Source organism: Rhinatrema bivittatum, chromosome 2 (assembly GCF_901001135.1).
Source record: "Rhinatrema bivittatum chromosome 2, aRhiBiv1.1, whole genome shotgun sequence".
Taxonomy (NCBI): domain Eukaryota; kingdom Metazoa; phylum Chordata; class Amphibia; order Gymnophiona; family Rhinatrematidae; genus Rhinatrema; species Rhinatrema bivittatum.
The window spans coordinates 494,090,669-494,104,381 of NC_042616.1; the positions used below are offsets into that span (position 1 = coordinate 494,090,669).

General features: G+C 45.7%; 1 protein-coding gene and 1 long non-coding RNA gene across 6 annotated transcripts in view; one reads left to right on the forward strand and one right to left on the reverse strand.

Moving 5' to 3' along the window:
• The window catches only part of LOC115085058, an 82,236-nt gene extending 69,237 nt beyond the window's left edge, over positions 1–12,999 (forward strand). For both annotated transcript variants that reach the window (XR_003854704.1, XR_003854703.1), the window contains 4 exons: positions 5,888–6,287; positions 8,489–8,577; positions 8,740–8,893; positions 11,198–12,999. This is a non-coding gene — a long non-coding RNA (uncharacterized LOC115085058). The remainder of the gene's footprint in view (positions 1–5,887; positions 6,288–8,488; positions 8,578–8,739; positions 8,894–11,197) is intronic.
• DSP (desmoplakin) overlaps positions 1–13,713 on the reverse strand; it is a 169,984-nt gene that overhangs the window by 55,023 nt on the left and 101,248 nt on the right. For all 4 annotated transcript variants that reach the window (XM_029590612.1, XM_029590610.1, XM_029590613.1 and 1 more), the window contains exons 15-17: positions 12,292–12,518; positions 10,148–10,314; positions 6,037–6,175 (exon numbers count right to left, since the gene is read on the reverse strand). In XM_029590612.1, the coding sequence (XP_029446472.1) occupies positions 6,037–6,175; positions 10,148–10,314; positions 12,292–12,518 (533 nt within the window). The remainder of the gene's footprint in view (positions 1–6,036; positions 6,176–10,147; positions 10,315–12,291; positions 12,519–13,713) is intronic.

Genomic DNA, 13,713 nt, shown 5'->3' on the forward strand with positions numbered 1-13,713 from the left:
CAGCCAGGGGTTCCGACTGCATGTGAACAAAGGTGTGTATCCCTTTGAAGAACTCCACTCATGAGATAGACACTGGATCCAAGCTAAGGTGTGTTGGGTCCCTGGAGGTCCCTGTTTGTGGGGGTGTCCCGCTGGGAATTGCAAGGTCCGGGGTACCCCCTGAGGAGCTATTACTTGGTCCTGAGTGGGACTGGCCTTGGGCTGGATCTCCCAGGGCCTCCTCGCACTGAGCGTACAGTGCGTTGGCCGCCTCGCTTTGTGCGACCCTGATATGGCATGCTGGGCAGAGACCTTGAGCCTTTATCTCCGTTTCTGGTGGTGCCATGGTTGTCGGCGCGTAAACCTTTATACACTCCGACGCGTCTAGATGTGTGTGTGGGTTGTGCACGCAATTGTGTGCACAAGTCGTGGTTATGCGCTTAGCCCGGTAGGCGCGCGGCCCTTGTGCGTGTAACTTAAGCGCATAAGGAATATGTGCATGTAACTTTATGTGCACATGTAATTTGTGCGCCTAAGTAAGCTTGTGCGCCTGGCCCGAGACTACGAGCAGAGCGGCGAATAGGGCCAAGATGGCGACAGCGAACACGCGGGCAATATGGCGACTACCTCGGAGGGTCTCCACGTGGGTAGACCCTTGGATGTAATCGGGGCCTGGCCCTGCTAGGGCGGATCAACCCGGCGGCACTGGTCCTAGTCGGCGACCTGTGCGACTCCTTGAACCTTGGAGTCGACGCTGAAGATTTCTACCTTACCTTGTCTTCGGCGCTTCCTGGTTTCTTTCCGGGCAGTCTCTGGCTGTGGGGGGAGAGGGCAAATACCTTCACCGCCGCGCTCGATGGGGCACCCGCTGCCTCTCAGCCGCGCCCAGGATTGGGGGCTAGGTCCTTGCTGCGATTCGGTTGCCGGACCGAGGCTCACCTCCGAGGGACCACGGAAATCACCTCGAGAAATCTCAACTGGGGGAGGGACCCGAGGGCATCACTGCAGGAGAGCGGGGCTCGTCTTCAAAGGTAGGTTTCGTCTTCAAATTTGGGTTTTCTTCTTGAATTGGTTCTAACGCTGCGAGAGCGTACAGATAGTCCCTAACTGCTATGGAGACGGAAAATACTGAAGAGCTGCACTTACTGCAGGGGTATATGTACTAGGGGCTGACGTCAGATTGAAATCTGATCCATCTCCAACTGCTTTCAGGAGTACACTATACCCATTGGTCCTGAGTCCATCTGCTACATGCTAGGAAATAGGTAATTTCTCCATTTCCAGCGTGTAGCCAGATGGACTCAGGACCAATGGGATGTACAAAAGCTACTCCCGAACGGGGCGGGAGGCTGCCCATGGTCCAGCTGTGTCCTCTTGGGGCCCGAACGATCAGGCAATAGAACCTGGAGAAGGTGTGCAAGGAAGACCATGTTGCTGCTCAGCAGCTTAGTTCTGCCCTAGTGGAATGAGCTTTAACCTGAAAGGGTAATGGCTTCCCTGCCTCTACATAAGCTTCCATGATCATCTCCTTGATCCAGTGAGTTAAGATAGCTTGCAAAGCTACCTCACCTTGTTTCTTTCCACCGTGAAGATCAAATAAGCGGTCTGTCTTGTGCACCGGTTCCGAGATTTCCAGATACTGCACTAAAACCCTACTGATGGTTTAAATCGTGGAGGATGCGGTAGTCTTCCATGTCTTTGAGTCCATCTAGGGACGGTAAAGAAATAGACTGATTTAAGTGAAACTCTGAGGCTACCTTAGGCAAGAAGGAAGAAATGGTGTGAAGCTGTAGCATACCTGGAGTTATATGGAGGAATAGTTCCCGACACGACAGTGTCTGTAGTTCAGACATATGCTAAGCCGAGCATATCGCCACCAAGAACACTGTCTTCAGTGTTAACAGGTGCAGGGAGAGACTGTGCAGCGGCCTGCTAAAAAATCCAACACTAGATTAACCCCTTTTAGGAAACAGGCCAAGACCGGATGCGCCGACAGGAGTTCTGTTCACCTCGCCTCTGAAACAGGAGAGAGCTGCTACCTGGACCTTCAAGAAATTAAGGGACAACCCTTTATTCAGGCCATCCTGTAAAAATTCCAGAACCATAGGGAGTTTGGTCATCCGAGGGGCAGCCCCGTGTTCCTCGCATCAGGCCTCAAATATTCTCCAGATTCACACATATGCTAAGGACGTCGAGAACTTCCGTGCGCAGAGCAAAGTGGAAATTACTGCTGCCAAATATCCACACTTCATCAGGCGAGCCCTCTCAAGGGCCAGACTGTAACACAGAATCAAGTTGGATCCTCATGAAGAATCGGTCCTTACTGCAGCATGTCCCTGTGCGGTGGAAGGCACAGAGGGTTCTCCACCAGGAGTTTCTACATGTCCGCATACCATGGACGACTGGGCCAATCTGGGGCTACAAAAGCAGGACTAACCCCTGTGGTGCTCGATTCTATGAATGACTTAACCCAGCAGGGACCACGGAGGGAAGGCGTATAACAACTTTTCTTCCAGCCAGGTCTGAATGAGAACGAACTCCAGGGTCCATGGATCTCTTTTTTTTTTTAATTCTTTATTTTTCAATTTTTGAACAATTATACCAGGAAAAAACTCCTTACAGAAAATCAATGTCCTAACAAAGTATAATATTCTCAAATATACATATTTAACATCATACATATATATATACACACACACATACACATACATACATACACACGGACATTTAAATTATAAGAAAAATAAATGTAATTAGGAGGCAGAAGGAGCAATCTCAAAGGAAATATAACATTTACAACTAAGAAATAAACACGCCTAGGTTACTACTTCATTTCCTTTAAACCGGTTCTGTTGGAGTATCCCTGGGGAGTCTTACAGCCAAGAACAACTTCAGTTGATCTGGTTCTAAGAATATATAATTGCAAGGGTATTTCAACGTGAACGCCCCATTTTCCTGGGGTGCAGGTACTTGGATTACAGCCCTCATGCTAAGGAGCTTTGAAAGGGTAATCTCCACTGCCTGCTTCTTGTGCTAGGAGTAGCATGGAGACATCATGAATATGTCCCAAGGAGTGCTGTGAAATTCTATCGCATATTTTTCTTGTATAACCTCCAGTACTCATTTGTCCAAAGTGATCTCGACTCATCGTTGGTAGAAGAGGACAGTCAACCCCTATCTCCTTGTTCTGAGAGTGGGTCGGCAAATTTTCATTGGGGGTTCAGGACAAACCTGAACCCGAACCTGCCCTTCCTCTTGGGCTGTCAACTATAAAAGGACTGAAACCTCCCAAAGGGCCGATACCTCTGAAATGTCAAGTTTCTGTAGAGGAGAAAATATTGGGAGCCCCTGGATCGGCTCCCTCATAGGAGAGGGGCGCTGAACTGCTTCCTTATCTTCCAGTAGCTGGGGAACTGAGGGTTCGCCCCATTTACTGGCCAGCTTGTCCAATTTGCTTCCGAAAAGGAGTGATCCTTTAAAGGGCATCTTTGTAAGATTTGCTTTGGAGGTTGTGTCTGCTGACCAATTCCGCAGCCATTTCTGTCTGGCCGCCACCACCGAGGCTACTCCTCTGGCCTAAGTATGGTCTACATCTGAGCCTGCGTCTGCTAAAAAGGCGACGGTGGGTTCCATAACTGTTCTGGAATTCTCTGCCCCCCCCGAAGTCATCCACCTTCTGAGAGAGGAGTAGATATGAATGAGCTACCAAGGCACAACAAGAAGCAATCTGCAAGGTAATTGCTACTGCATCAAATGTTTGTTTAAGGATGGATTCCATTTGTCTATCATGTGCATCCTTTAAGGCTGTTACTCCCTCCACTGGGATAGTTGTTCTCTTAAAGATGGCACAGACCAGCGCATCCACTTTAGGGAAATGCAAGCACTCTCTCACTGCTGGATCCAATGGTATAGAGCTTCTAACTCTTGTCCCCCTTTAAAACTTGCTTCTGGGGCATCCCATTCCAGGTCAATCAACTCCTGGATGGCTTCCAGTACTGGTAAATAGCAAGAGGCTTTCCATAGGGAGATAAAAATGGGCCAGCAATTCATCTCTATGAAAGAACCATAACATGGTTCGATACAGTTCCAACCCAGGAGGAATTTCCCCTTCTTCCAAGGGATCCAGATAGTCCTCTTAGCCTGAGCCATCTAGGTCCCTACCAGGGATGCCCTTTGTAAGGCGAGGCATGCTCTCGAGGTCTGCCAATAGGTCTGGGAGAGGGAGGGCTTATCAGCTGAGGATCCGTCTGGACAGGGGCAAGCGAGATAGTAGACTGCACCTGTACGAAAGTTTGTAGACCCTAGAAAAATTCCATCCAAGAGAAGGCAGCTGGGTCCATGCCTAGCCCAAGAAGTATTGGGGTAGGTGCCACTGAATTTTCCTCTCCCATGAATGGCCCAGTCAAGGAAGCACTCAGATCCAGGGTACTTCCAGTTAAGGCTGTGGCTAACCCATCCTCTGAATGGGAGGAGCCGGGCTTAGTAAAGTCTGGGAAGGCCAACTCTCCTTGGGCTTCCTCACAGTGCTGACAAGTTGGAATCCAGTTCAGACTGTGAAACCCTCCTAATATGACAATTAATGCAGAGAGAAAAGCACTTAGGATGCACAGTTACCGCCAATGGCGTTGACAACCAAGAATCATATCGGCTCACATTTACAAAATTCATGTGCACAGATTTCAAGCACCTAGGCAGGATGCGACAAGGCACATACACAGCCCATGCGCCTGGCTTTTCCTGTATTCTGCGCTTAGTAAGTTGTGCGCTAATGTACGTGTACAACGTTATGCGTGCTGTGCGTGCACAGAGCAGACGCACCGAGCATACTGACATTCTATGGAGGGCAATATGGCACTCACAAAGACGCGAGCAAGATGGCACCGCTGAGGCCTACCACGTGGGGGTGCCGACCAAGCCTAAAGCGGGGCCTAACCCATTAGGGGGCCACTCAACCCGCTCAGAACCCCACTTCCCCTTACCCTAGTGGGATCGTGACCGTCGTTGGTATGGCACGCCAAGCAAGGAGACCAGTGGAAGTCTTATCGAAACCTCTCCAAATATCTCTGAATCGAGAGGTAAATTTTTTTTAATTTTTTTTTTTAAACTTACCTAGGCTCAGCGCTTACTGGCCGAGTTCAGAGACGGTCTCCGGCTGCAGAGCGAGAGGGCTTTGGCCATCACTGCCGTGCTTGGCTTCCTGCACCTGCTTCCTTTTAGCAGCCTAAGCAGAAAGTCCATGCCGGGAACCAGCTACCGGACCAAAGCACACCTCTGAGGGATCTCGGAAATTGCCTCAGGAATTCTCAACTGGGGGAGGGACCTTTAGGTATCACCACAGGAGAGCGGGGCTCAATGTTTCTTCCAATTTAAAATGTAGAATTTCTCCTTCCAAAAAGTACAGCAATCCCCATATGGAGAAGTACATGCACCATCTGCTGGAGACGGAGAATACTGGAGAGCTGAGGTCACTACAGGGATATATGTAAGGTGACGTCAGCTTTGCAGTCTTACTCCATCTCCATCTGCTGGCAAAGGAGCATAACTTTGGTCCTAAGTCCATCTGGCTACAAGCTAGGAAAAGAGTTTGTATGTACTGAAGGTTTTTTCCCATTTTATTCTATATGAGGTTTTTTGTTCGCCAACCTGAACTACTGGAAGGCGCGGGTTACAAATTCTTTTTAATAAATAAATAAAATAAAATACTAAGTACATATGGCCCATGGACATTTATAAAAATGATTTTTAAAGCTTTATTTTAACATACAAAAATAGTGAGATCTACAACCTAATAAATAACCTTTAGGATCTGGCATTTCCCGTTAATGTTTTGATAGATCAGGAGCATGGTTACAGAGAACACGGACTGACAGCAGGGACTAACGTATGTGGATCTTTCACCTTTTTACAGTTTTGCATACGAATCGAGCATAGAAGAGGAAAGTGTTATGAAGAGTTCATCAGAAAAGTTCATCTGCTTTCTGCTGGTTTGCCTATAAGCGCATCTGGATGATATTCAAATTCCATAAATTCGGGGTGGTGGTGGGAAGGACTCCTTACCTTTAGAGTGACTCGGTAGGCTTCCACCTTATCTGGGTCCAGTGAAATGGTTTCTTCTTCCGTGAGTCTGGCTTCGTACACTTTGATCAAGTCTTCTGCCTGGAGAATACTCTGCAGCAGCACCCTGAGCGCCTTTAACCTGCAGAAAACAAGCCCAATTTCAACCCGTGCCAACCATCATGACAACAAAACAGGAAGAATGAGAAGCCCTCTGGTGCTGCTCAATTTGCTCGTCAGAAAGACGTTTTATGGTACTACAGTTTGAATCCTCTAACCAATATTTATTTATTTAAAAGTTTTTATATACCGCACAATAAGACATGTGTCTGTCCGTCTAGGCGGTTTACAAGAATACATTCATAATACTATAACAAAACAACAATTAAAATACATACATCGCAGTTGCATTAAAATTATATTGTACAGTAATTGATTTGGGAAAAATTCTTCAGTTTCTTATCAAGTTTTATTAGTTTATTATTAAGCTGTTATAAGGTGTTCTGTTCTCTCTCTCTGCCTATATCACACACATCCATACATATCTATATATCCATGTAGACACTTTGGGGGTAATTTTCAAAGGAGTTACGTGCATAAATGTAACTACTATTGTAGCAATTTTCAAAAGCCATTTACTCACGTAAAGTGCACTTATGTGAATAAATCCTATGGACGATTCAATGGCATATATTGTAGCAATTTTCAAAAGCCCACTTACTCGAGTAAAGTGCATTTACATGCGTAAAACCCAGTTTTACGCATGTAAATGCTTTTTAAAATCAGACCCCTTATGAGGTCTATATTCAGAAACAGTCTGCATAGCAAAGTTAGCCAGGTAAACTTATCTGGCTAATTTTGGAGTTATATTCAATAGTGCAGCCACACTATTGAGTATAACGGGCTATCTTTCATCAAAATGAATTAGGGCTCAAATGCATGTTAAATGGGTCTAATGCACGTGATAAATATCGCAGTACAAGTTAGCATGCAAATTTTAAATTTGTTATGCAGGTGGGAAAGTTAATGCAAATTAGGGTCTTCTACCATGGAATGTGGTAGATTAATGCACAGAAACGCTGGATTTAACATCAGAAATAACTACCGTATTTTTCGCTCCATAAGACGCACCTGACCATAAGACGCACCTAGGATTCAGAGGGGGAAAATTTAAAAAAAAAAAAAATTGTGCTAAACCGGTTCTGCGTCTGGGCGTCTTATGGAGCAAATTAGGGGAGTGCATAGGTTTTTTTTTCTCCCCATTTTGTTTTCGGGTCTGGGGAGGGCCATTTCGGTCCACTCCCCAGATCAGAATATTTTTCTTTCTGTGGGAACCCCCAAACCCCCCCATCCCAACCCTTTAAATTAACAACCTCCACCCCCCTGACCCCCCCAAGACCTGCCGAATTAATTTCCTGCAACCCCCCACCCTCCTGACCCCCCCAAGACCTGCCGAATTAATTTCCTGCAACCCCCCACCCTCCTGACCCCCCCAAGACCTGCCAAACGTCCCTGGTGGTCCAGCGGGGGTCCAGGAGCGGTCCGGGAACGATCTCCTGGGCGTGAGCCGTCGGCTGCCAGTAAACAAAATGGCGCCGACGGCCCTATGCCCTCACTATGTCACTGAGACCGACCAATAGCAGCGATCGGTCTCAGTGACATAGTGAGGGCATAGGGCCGTCGGCGCCATTTTGTTTACTGGCAGCTGACGGCCCTATGCCCTCACTATGTCACTGAGACCGACCAATAGCAGCGATCGGTCTCAGTGACATAGTGAGGGCATAGGGCCGTCGGCTGCCAGTAAACAAAATGGCGCCGACGGCCCTATGCCCTCACTATGTCACTGAGACCGACCAATAGCAGCGGTCGGTCTCAGTGACATAGTGAGGGCATAGGGCCGTCGGCGCCATTTTGTTTACTGGCAGCCGATGGCCCACGCCCAGGAGATCATTCCCGGACCCCCGCTGGACCACCAGGGACGTTTGGCAGGTCTTGGGGGGGTCAGGAGGGTGGGGGGTTGCAGGAAATTAATTTGTCAGGTCTTGGGGGGGGGTTTGTAGGAAATTAAGTCGGCAGGTCTTGGGGGAGTCGGGGGGGGGGGGTGTTTGTTAGATTTTTGTTTGGTTTTTTTTTTATATTCGCTGCATAAGACGCACATACATTTTCCCCCCACCTTTGGGGGAAAAAAAGTGCGTCTTATGGAGCGAAAAATACGGTATACCTTTTTTTGCGGTAGAGGGGAAAACTGTTTTTATTGCACAACCAAAGCCCTTATCACATGAGGGAGAGAGAGCACGCATTGTAATAGAATAGGATTCTATATATATATATCTAGCACTGTAGAAGGGCACATTCAACTCAGGGTGGGTTGGGGGTGGTATTACATACGCAGTTACAGGAATTAACTACAAATTTGAAACTACTGAATAATTTCTATCATTTGAATCGATGAAAGGTACAACAAAAGGAGTTGATTTGTATGATGCAGTCTCTAGCTGTCTTCAACGTTTGAAGTTCCCCTGGAGAAAAAATGAGCCAGAGCTGGTAAGTTCACCTCACCTGTAAATGGAAAGGCTGCTACAGTTGTCCACATCCTTTGGCATAAGATGCTCACATTGATTGAGATGCAAAGTGCGTATTTGATGCCAAACAGCACATGTGTACTTCTTGGCATTGGTACTTATGTCTTCTTCTTTGTTTCCACAGCTCTCGCCCAGGACTCTGCCAGTCTCAGTCATCAAGTCCCAGGGACCAGCAGTGCAGCAGCACTTTTCCTAGGATTAGCCAGCGGACACTGCTATGGTAAAGCAAATCCTGGTGTTCAGCAACTGAGTCATCAAGAAGGGGGGTGAACTGATAAGTGAGTCCCTTTGACCTAATGTAGTGCACTACATGCACTACTGTGTGAACAACATGCTTCTTGTTCAGGACTTTACTGAATAATGCCTCCTGATGTATAGAAATATTAGTTGCTGTGTTGGGTCCTCTTCTTTTACTTTGTCCTCTATCCTTTTGAGAAGTCTTAACATTTTACCAGTTAAATTTGCTGATCCGTCTGAGGTGACATTTACCATTTTTCTCCAGGGGAACTTCAAACGTGTGTTCTCCTGGGCAATTTTAAACAGCGAAAGAACATATGTACTTTCCCTTTGAGAACTGACGCAAAATCCATGCATAAAAGTAACGCAGATTCCGTACCTGCCTGCATTTTTGAAAATGGCCGTCGGGGTTGGGGGGGGGGGGGGAGCGGGAGTAATTTCTAAAACCATTTATGAGCAAACACAAGTTTAAGTGTGTAAAAGGCTCATTATAAAACTGTCTGGGGTTTTGCCCAAAAAGTCTGTGTGTAACCCATTTACATTTATTGAAATTTATGAATCGCCTAACATTAAAATAGGCCTAGGTGATATACAAGAGTACAAGCATAAAATAATGATAAATCATAATAAAATACATAGATAGGTAAAAGAACTACAAATAAGGCATACAGAATATAGATGAGACAAACTAAAATCACAAGATAAAATTTAACACATAAAAATAATAAACTTAAAAATAAGCCAATTTGAACAAAAATGTTTTGAGGGATTTTCTGAAGCTCTTCATCAAGTCACATTGATGCAACTCTTTCGGAAAAGACACACAGACTTTTATGGGGCCAGAGCCAGGATTTACGCGCATACTTTTGATTTTAAGAAGTCTGTTCCTAAATTAATGCCCATGAGTTACGCTTTGCAGGGAGCAAGTGCAACTTTGTATGGGTTGAATTTCAGATCATTTTCAGAGTGAACCCACGCGCATCAGTTTGCTTTGAAAGCAGGCGTAACTTATTCAGTCTTTGAAACAGATAAGTTACACGAGTTGTCATTGAAATGGCCCTCATAATATTTTTGGTGCGTGCTGAGGAATCCTATTCTGACCTCAAGACGCCGCATGCATCTGAAGTGGCTCCCAGCTGGAACAGATGAGAGAAGAGCCACGTTTTCACCCAACTCTCGTAATGGTTCAATAGCATGGGCTGGCTTTCACCTGGGGAACATGGGCAATCCCCCAACTCCAGTCCACCTTACAGGGAAAAGCACCTGACCATGGTGGCGGAATCCTTTTGATATACCTGTTTAAATAGGCCGTAGAAAAACCACTGATGTTTGACATTTTCTGGAGCAGTACATTGAGCTCGGACTGCAGATAAGATGTCTTGTCAGAGCCTCCCAAGTTCACCAACATTTCTTTGATCCTGTTCAGCTCTGTGGAGATTCCTTGCATGTCTCCCCTCACACCCTATTAAAAGCAACAGTGACATGGTGTAATGATATGGTAGCAAAGCTTTTAATACCGAAAAAACGCATCTGCCCCTTCGTTGGGGCCGTTCTAGGCACACATTGATTCTGATCATTGCAAAGCCTTTCAACCATTAATGCTATGACTTAGAGACACGCAAGAATTAATTGCACCAGAAGAGGAGTTTTGTCTTTGTGAATTAGCTGCAAAGAAAATAATTTAGTTGTTCCATATCCACAAAAGCATATTCCAAATGATCTATTGTGCCTATTATCATTCTTCAGGATTTCACCATGAGCTCAATATTCACTAAGCCGGTTAGTGGACAAGTTATGCAGCTAGAATTAGCCAGATGCTTTCTTTTCAATAACTTGACCTGGATATTTAGTAGGATAAATGTCCCAGTGAATATCCCTTGTATCTTCAAAATATATCTGGCTAAGTGATGATCCTGTTAAAAACAAAAAAATTCTTTCTGGGCCTCCCAGTCGATTCCCACCCCACCACTAAAAATAAATCACAACCCGGGGCTGGCCAAGAGCCGCCCCGAAACTCTTCAGAATTTTTTAAAAACAGCCTTTATTGGCACCGGCCTTCCAACCCTACCTCCCGAACTCCGGTAAATACTTTAAAAAATACTGACTCCTCGCTAACCCAGCATCCCCCTCCTCTCACTCACCGCCACCCCCCCCCCCCCCAGTACCTTAATTGGTGGCTTGAATTAAGTGTAGGCTCGGGATCGCAGAAAGACGTGATCCTGGCCACTTCCAGCGTAGCTAATGACAGCCACACTGGAAGCCGAAGTTATCGGCATAAAATGCTGTTATCTGTCTAAATGGCTTTGAATATTGACCTCCACTTTTCCTTTTTTTTTTTTTTATAGGAGGAGAGGGCAGCACACATCTGGCAGTTGGTTCTGATCGAGCAGGAACTGAAAGAACTGGGACATTATATACCGAAACATATTGTATACACTTCATGTCGGTTTACAATGGACAGTTTTTAACGACATATCCTAAAACCATTCAATAAAATAAAACAACATTTAGAATAACATTCAACAAAGACAGAGCAAGGAATTTTCCCCATGAAATAACTGCAACGAGTTATACCACCACGCCTTAATTTCCCTACAAAATTACACTGCATGACAAGCGGCTTCAGGAAAGGGAAAGGAGCCTTTTGGCCTGCACCTCTGCCACACGAGCGGCAGGAGGAGAGAGGAGGAGAAAAAGAGAAGAGTGAAGGAAACAGGCATCCTCTGTGCTCGGGACAGCATGCCAACTACACACGGCACGTGAATTGTTAGAGATCCAAACTTATGCTGACGAATCTGGAAAATCCAGGTTCTACCTGCCAAGTTCTCAGGCCTGCTGCTGTCAAGTGCCCCTATCTTATGTGCCTATAAATTTTCAGTGATGCTCTAAGAGACCAGGGGAAGGAGAGAAGAAGGGGTAGCATTAACCCTTGCTCAAAATCTTACACAATCAGATTGGTGCAACCATTTAATCACACATTTCCCTTCCTCTGATTTATGGTTTTGTTTTGTTTTTTTAATTTTGAAGGTGGATGAAAATGTTATGACAATAGAACAAGGGCCAAATTTAATGATTTGCTACTTTTTTTGAGGGAAGGAGAGCCTGGCAGTGTCCTCCTCCTTTGGACTTCCAGCTCAATCAGGATGGCCACTACTGGGACTATGGCACGTTCAGCCTTCTTTGAAAGCTACCTGTTTTAATTTTGGTTTTTTTATATTCCCGTTTCCAGCCTTCTTCCCATGGAGCAGAAGCCAGATTCAGGGACTGAAGTCGGGTGCCACTGCCACTTTAGGGATTGCACTGCCACTTTAGGGATTTTGGATCTCTTTTAACTGCCACCCAGCAACTAGACCTATCCACATACACAAAAGCCCCTCAAAAAAAATTGGAAGCAGCACTGAGACTGAACTCTGTGTGAAAACAGAGCTGCGACTCTCACCTCCAGGTCACTCATTCTGGTCGCAAAGTCTTTGTAGGCCTCCTGATCCAGGATGAAGCTGTTGCTCTGCACCATTCGGAGCTCGCTCTCCTCCAGCCGGCGGCGGATCTTCTGAAGTTCTAGCAGCAGCCACGTCTCCTTCTCCCGCTCCTTTTCTATTTCTCTGCTCCGGTCAATTTCTCTACCTTTCGATGAGCCCAGATGAGTGACTTCCACTTTGCCTACACCTGAATACATTCAAACAAACCAGTCACTCGCAGCTCCACGAGTACCACAGGTTCAGCCTTGTGAATTAAAGGCGGAGCGGTGCGCCTAGGAGCAATCTCTAAAGTGCGCACTGTTCATTGTAGCGGTGCAGACCAGTAGCTGAATGTTTGTTGAGTGCAGTTAGGCCCCCAGTTTACCCCCGAGGTTACTACAGAACAACTTCCCATTGCTCTAGGTCCAGATAATATCCATAGCCTGAGCGAGAGCCACAACTGTCCTTGGAACATTAAGGGATTAAGGACTTAAACCATTTTTCCTGTAGTCAAAAAAAAAAGTGGAACAAATCCCGTGGTATAGTTTTTCACTGTTTCCACCCCAAGACATGAAAAGGGAGAAAAGCCGCAGTGATCAGGTCCTTAACAATTTTTTTTTTTTAATGATTGTACTATTCTGTGATGCATAATAGTTTAATTTGAAACGCATTAAAAATAACAAGTCGTGTTTTGTCTGATTACTTATGTTTTCTTCAAATGCTACCCATATTACGAATTCTGCCAGGGGTGTGTAAACGTATGAGCACAACTGTAACTGCAAGAAGTCAGCCATATATTTATTTTTGAGGAAGTGTTTAGGGGTGTCTGTTGAACAAGCAGCTGCTGCTCTCCACTGCTTTTTTTTTTTTCCCCCCTTTTTTGTTTTTCATTATGGCCCTATGCAGAAGTAGACACAATGCATAAGCTGCTGGCTTATACATGGCTGCCTCTCTCCTCTTTCTCCTGAGCATGGAGGATAAGCAATATTTTAGTAGCCTCAGTTCAACAGCATTAGGTAGACAGATACGCACATAAAGGGGTGAATTTTCAAAAGGATTTATGCATGTAAAAACAACATATAGCAATTATCAAAACTCCACTTACGCGCTTAAAGAGCACTTACATGTGTAAAAACTATTGACAAGTCAATGGCATATATCGTAGCTATTTTCAAAAGCCCACTTATGCACATACAGGTTAATTTTCAATTTTTACCTTGCCAGGTGAAATTCGGAATCAGGACGGCGCTCCGAGCCCCGGAGACGTTAGTATAAAGTTTTTTTTTCTTACCTGGTCTCGGCGCTTACTGATCACATGCCAGAATGGTCTCCAGCTGCGGGGGTAGAGGGCTTAACCTTCACCGCCACGCTCGGATGTGCACCCGCTGCCTTTCAGCCTCTCT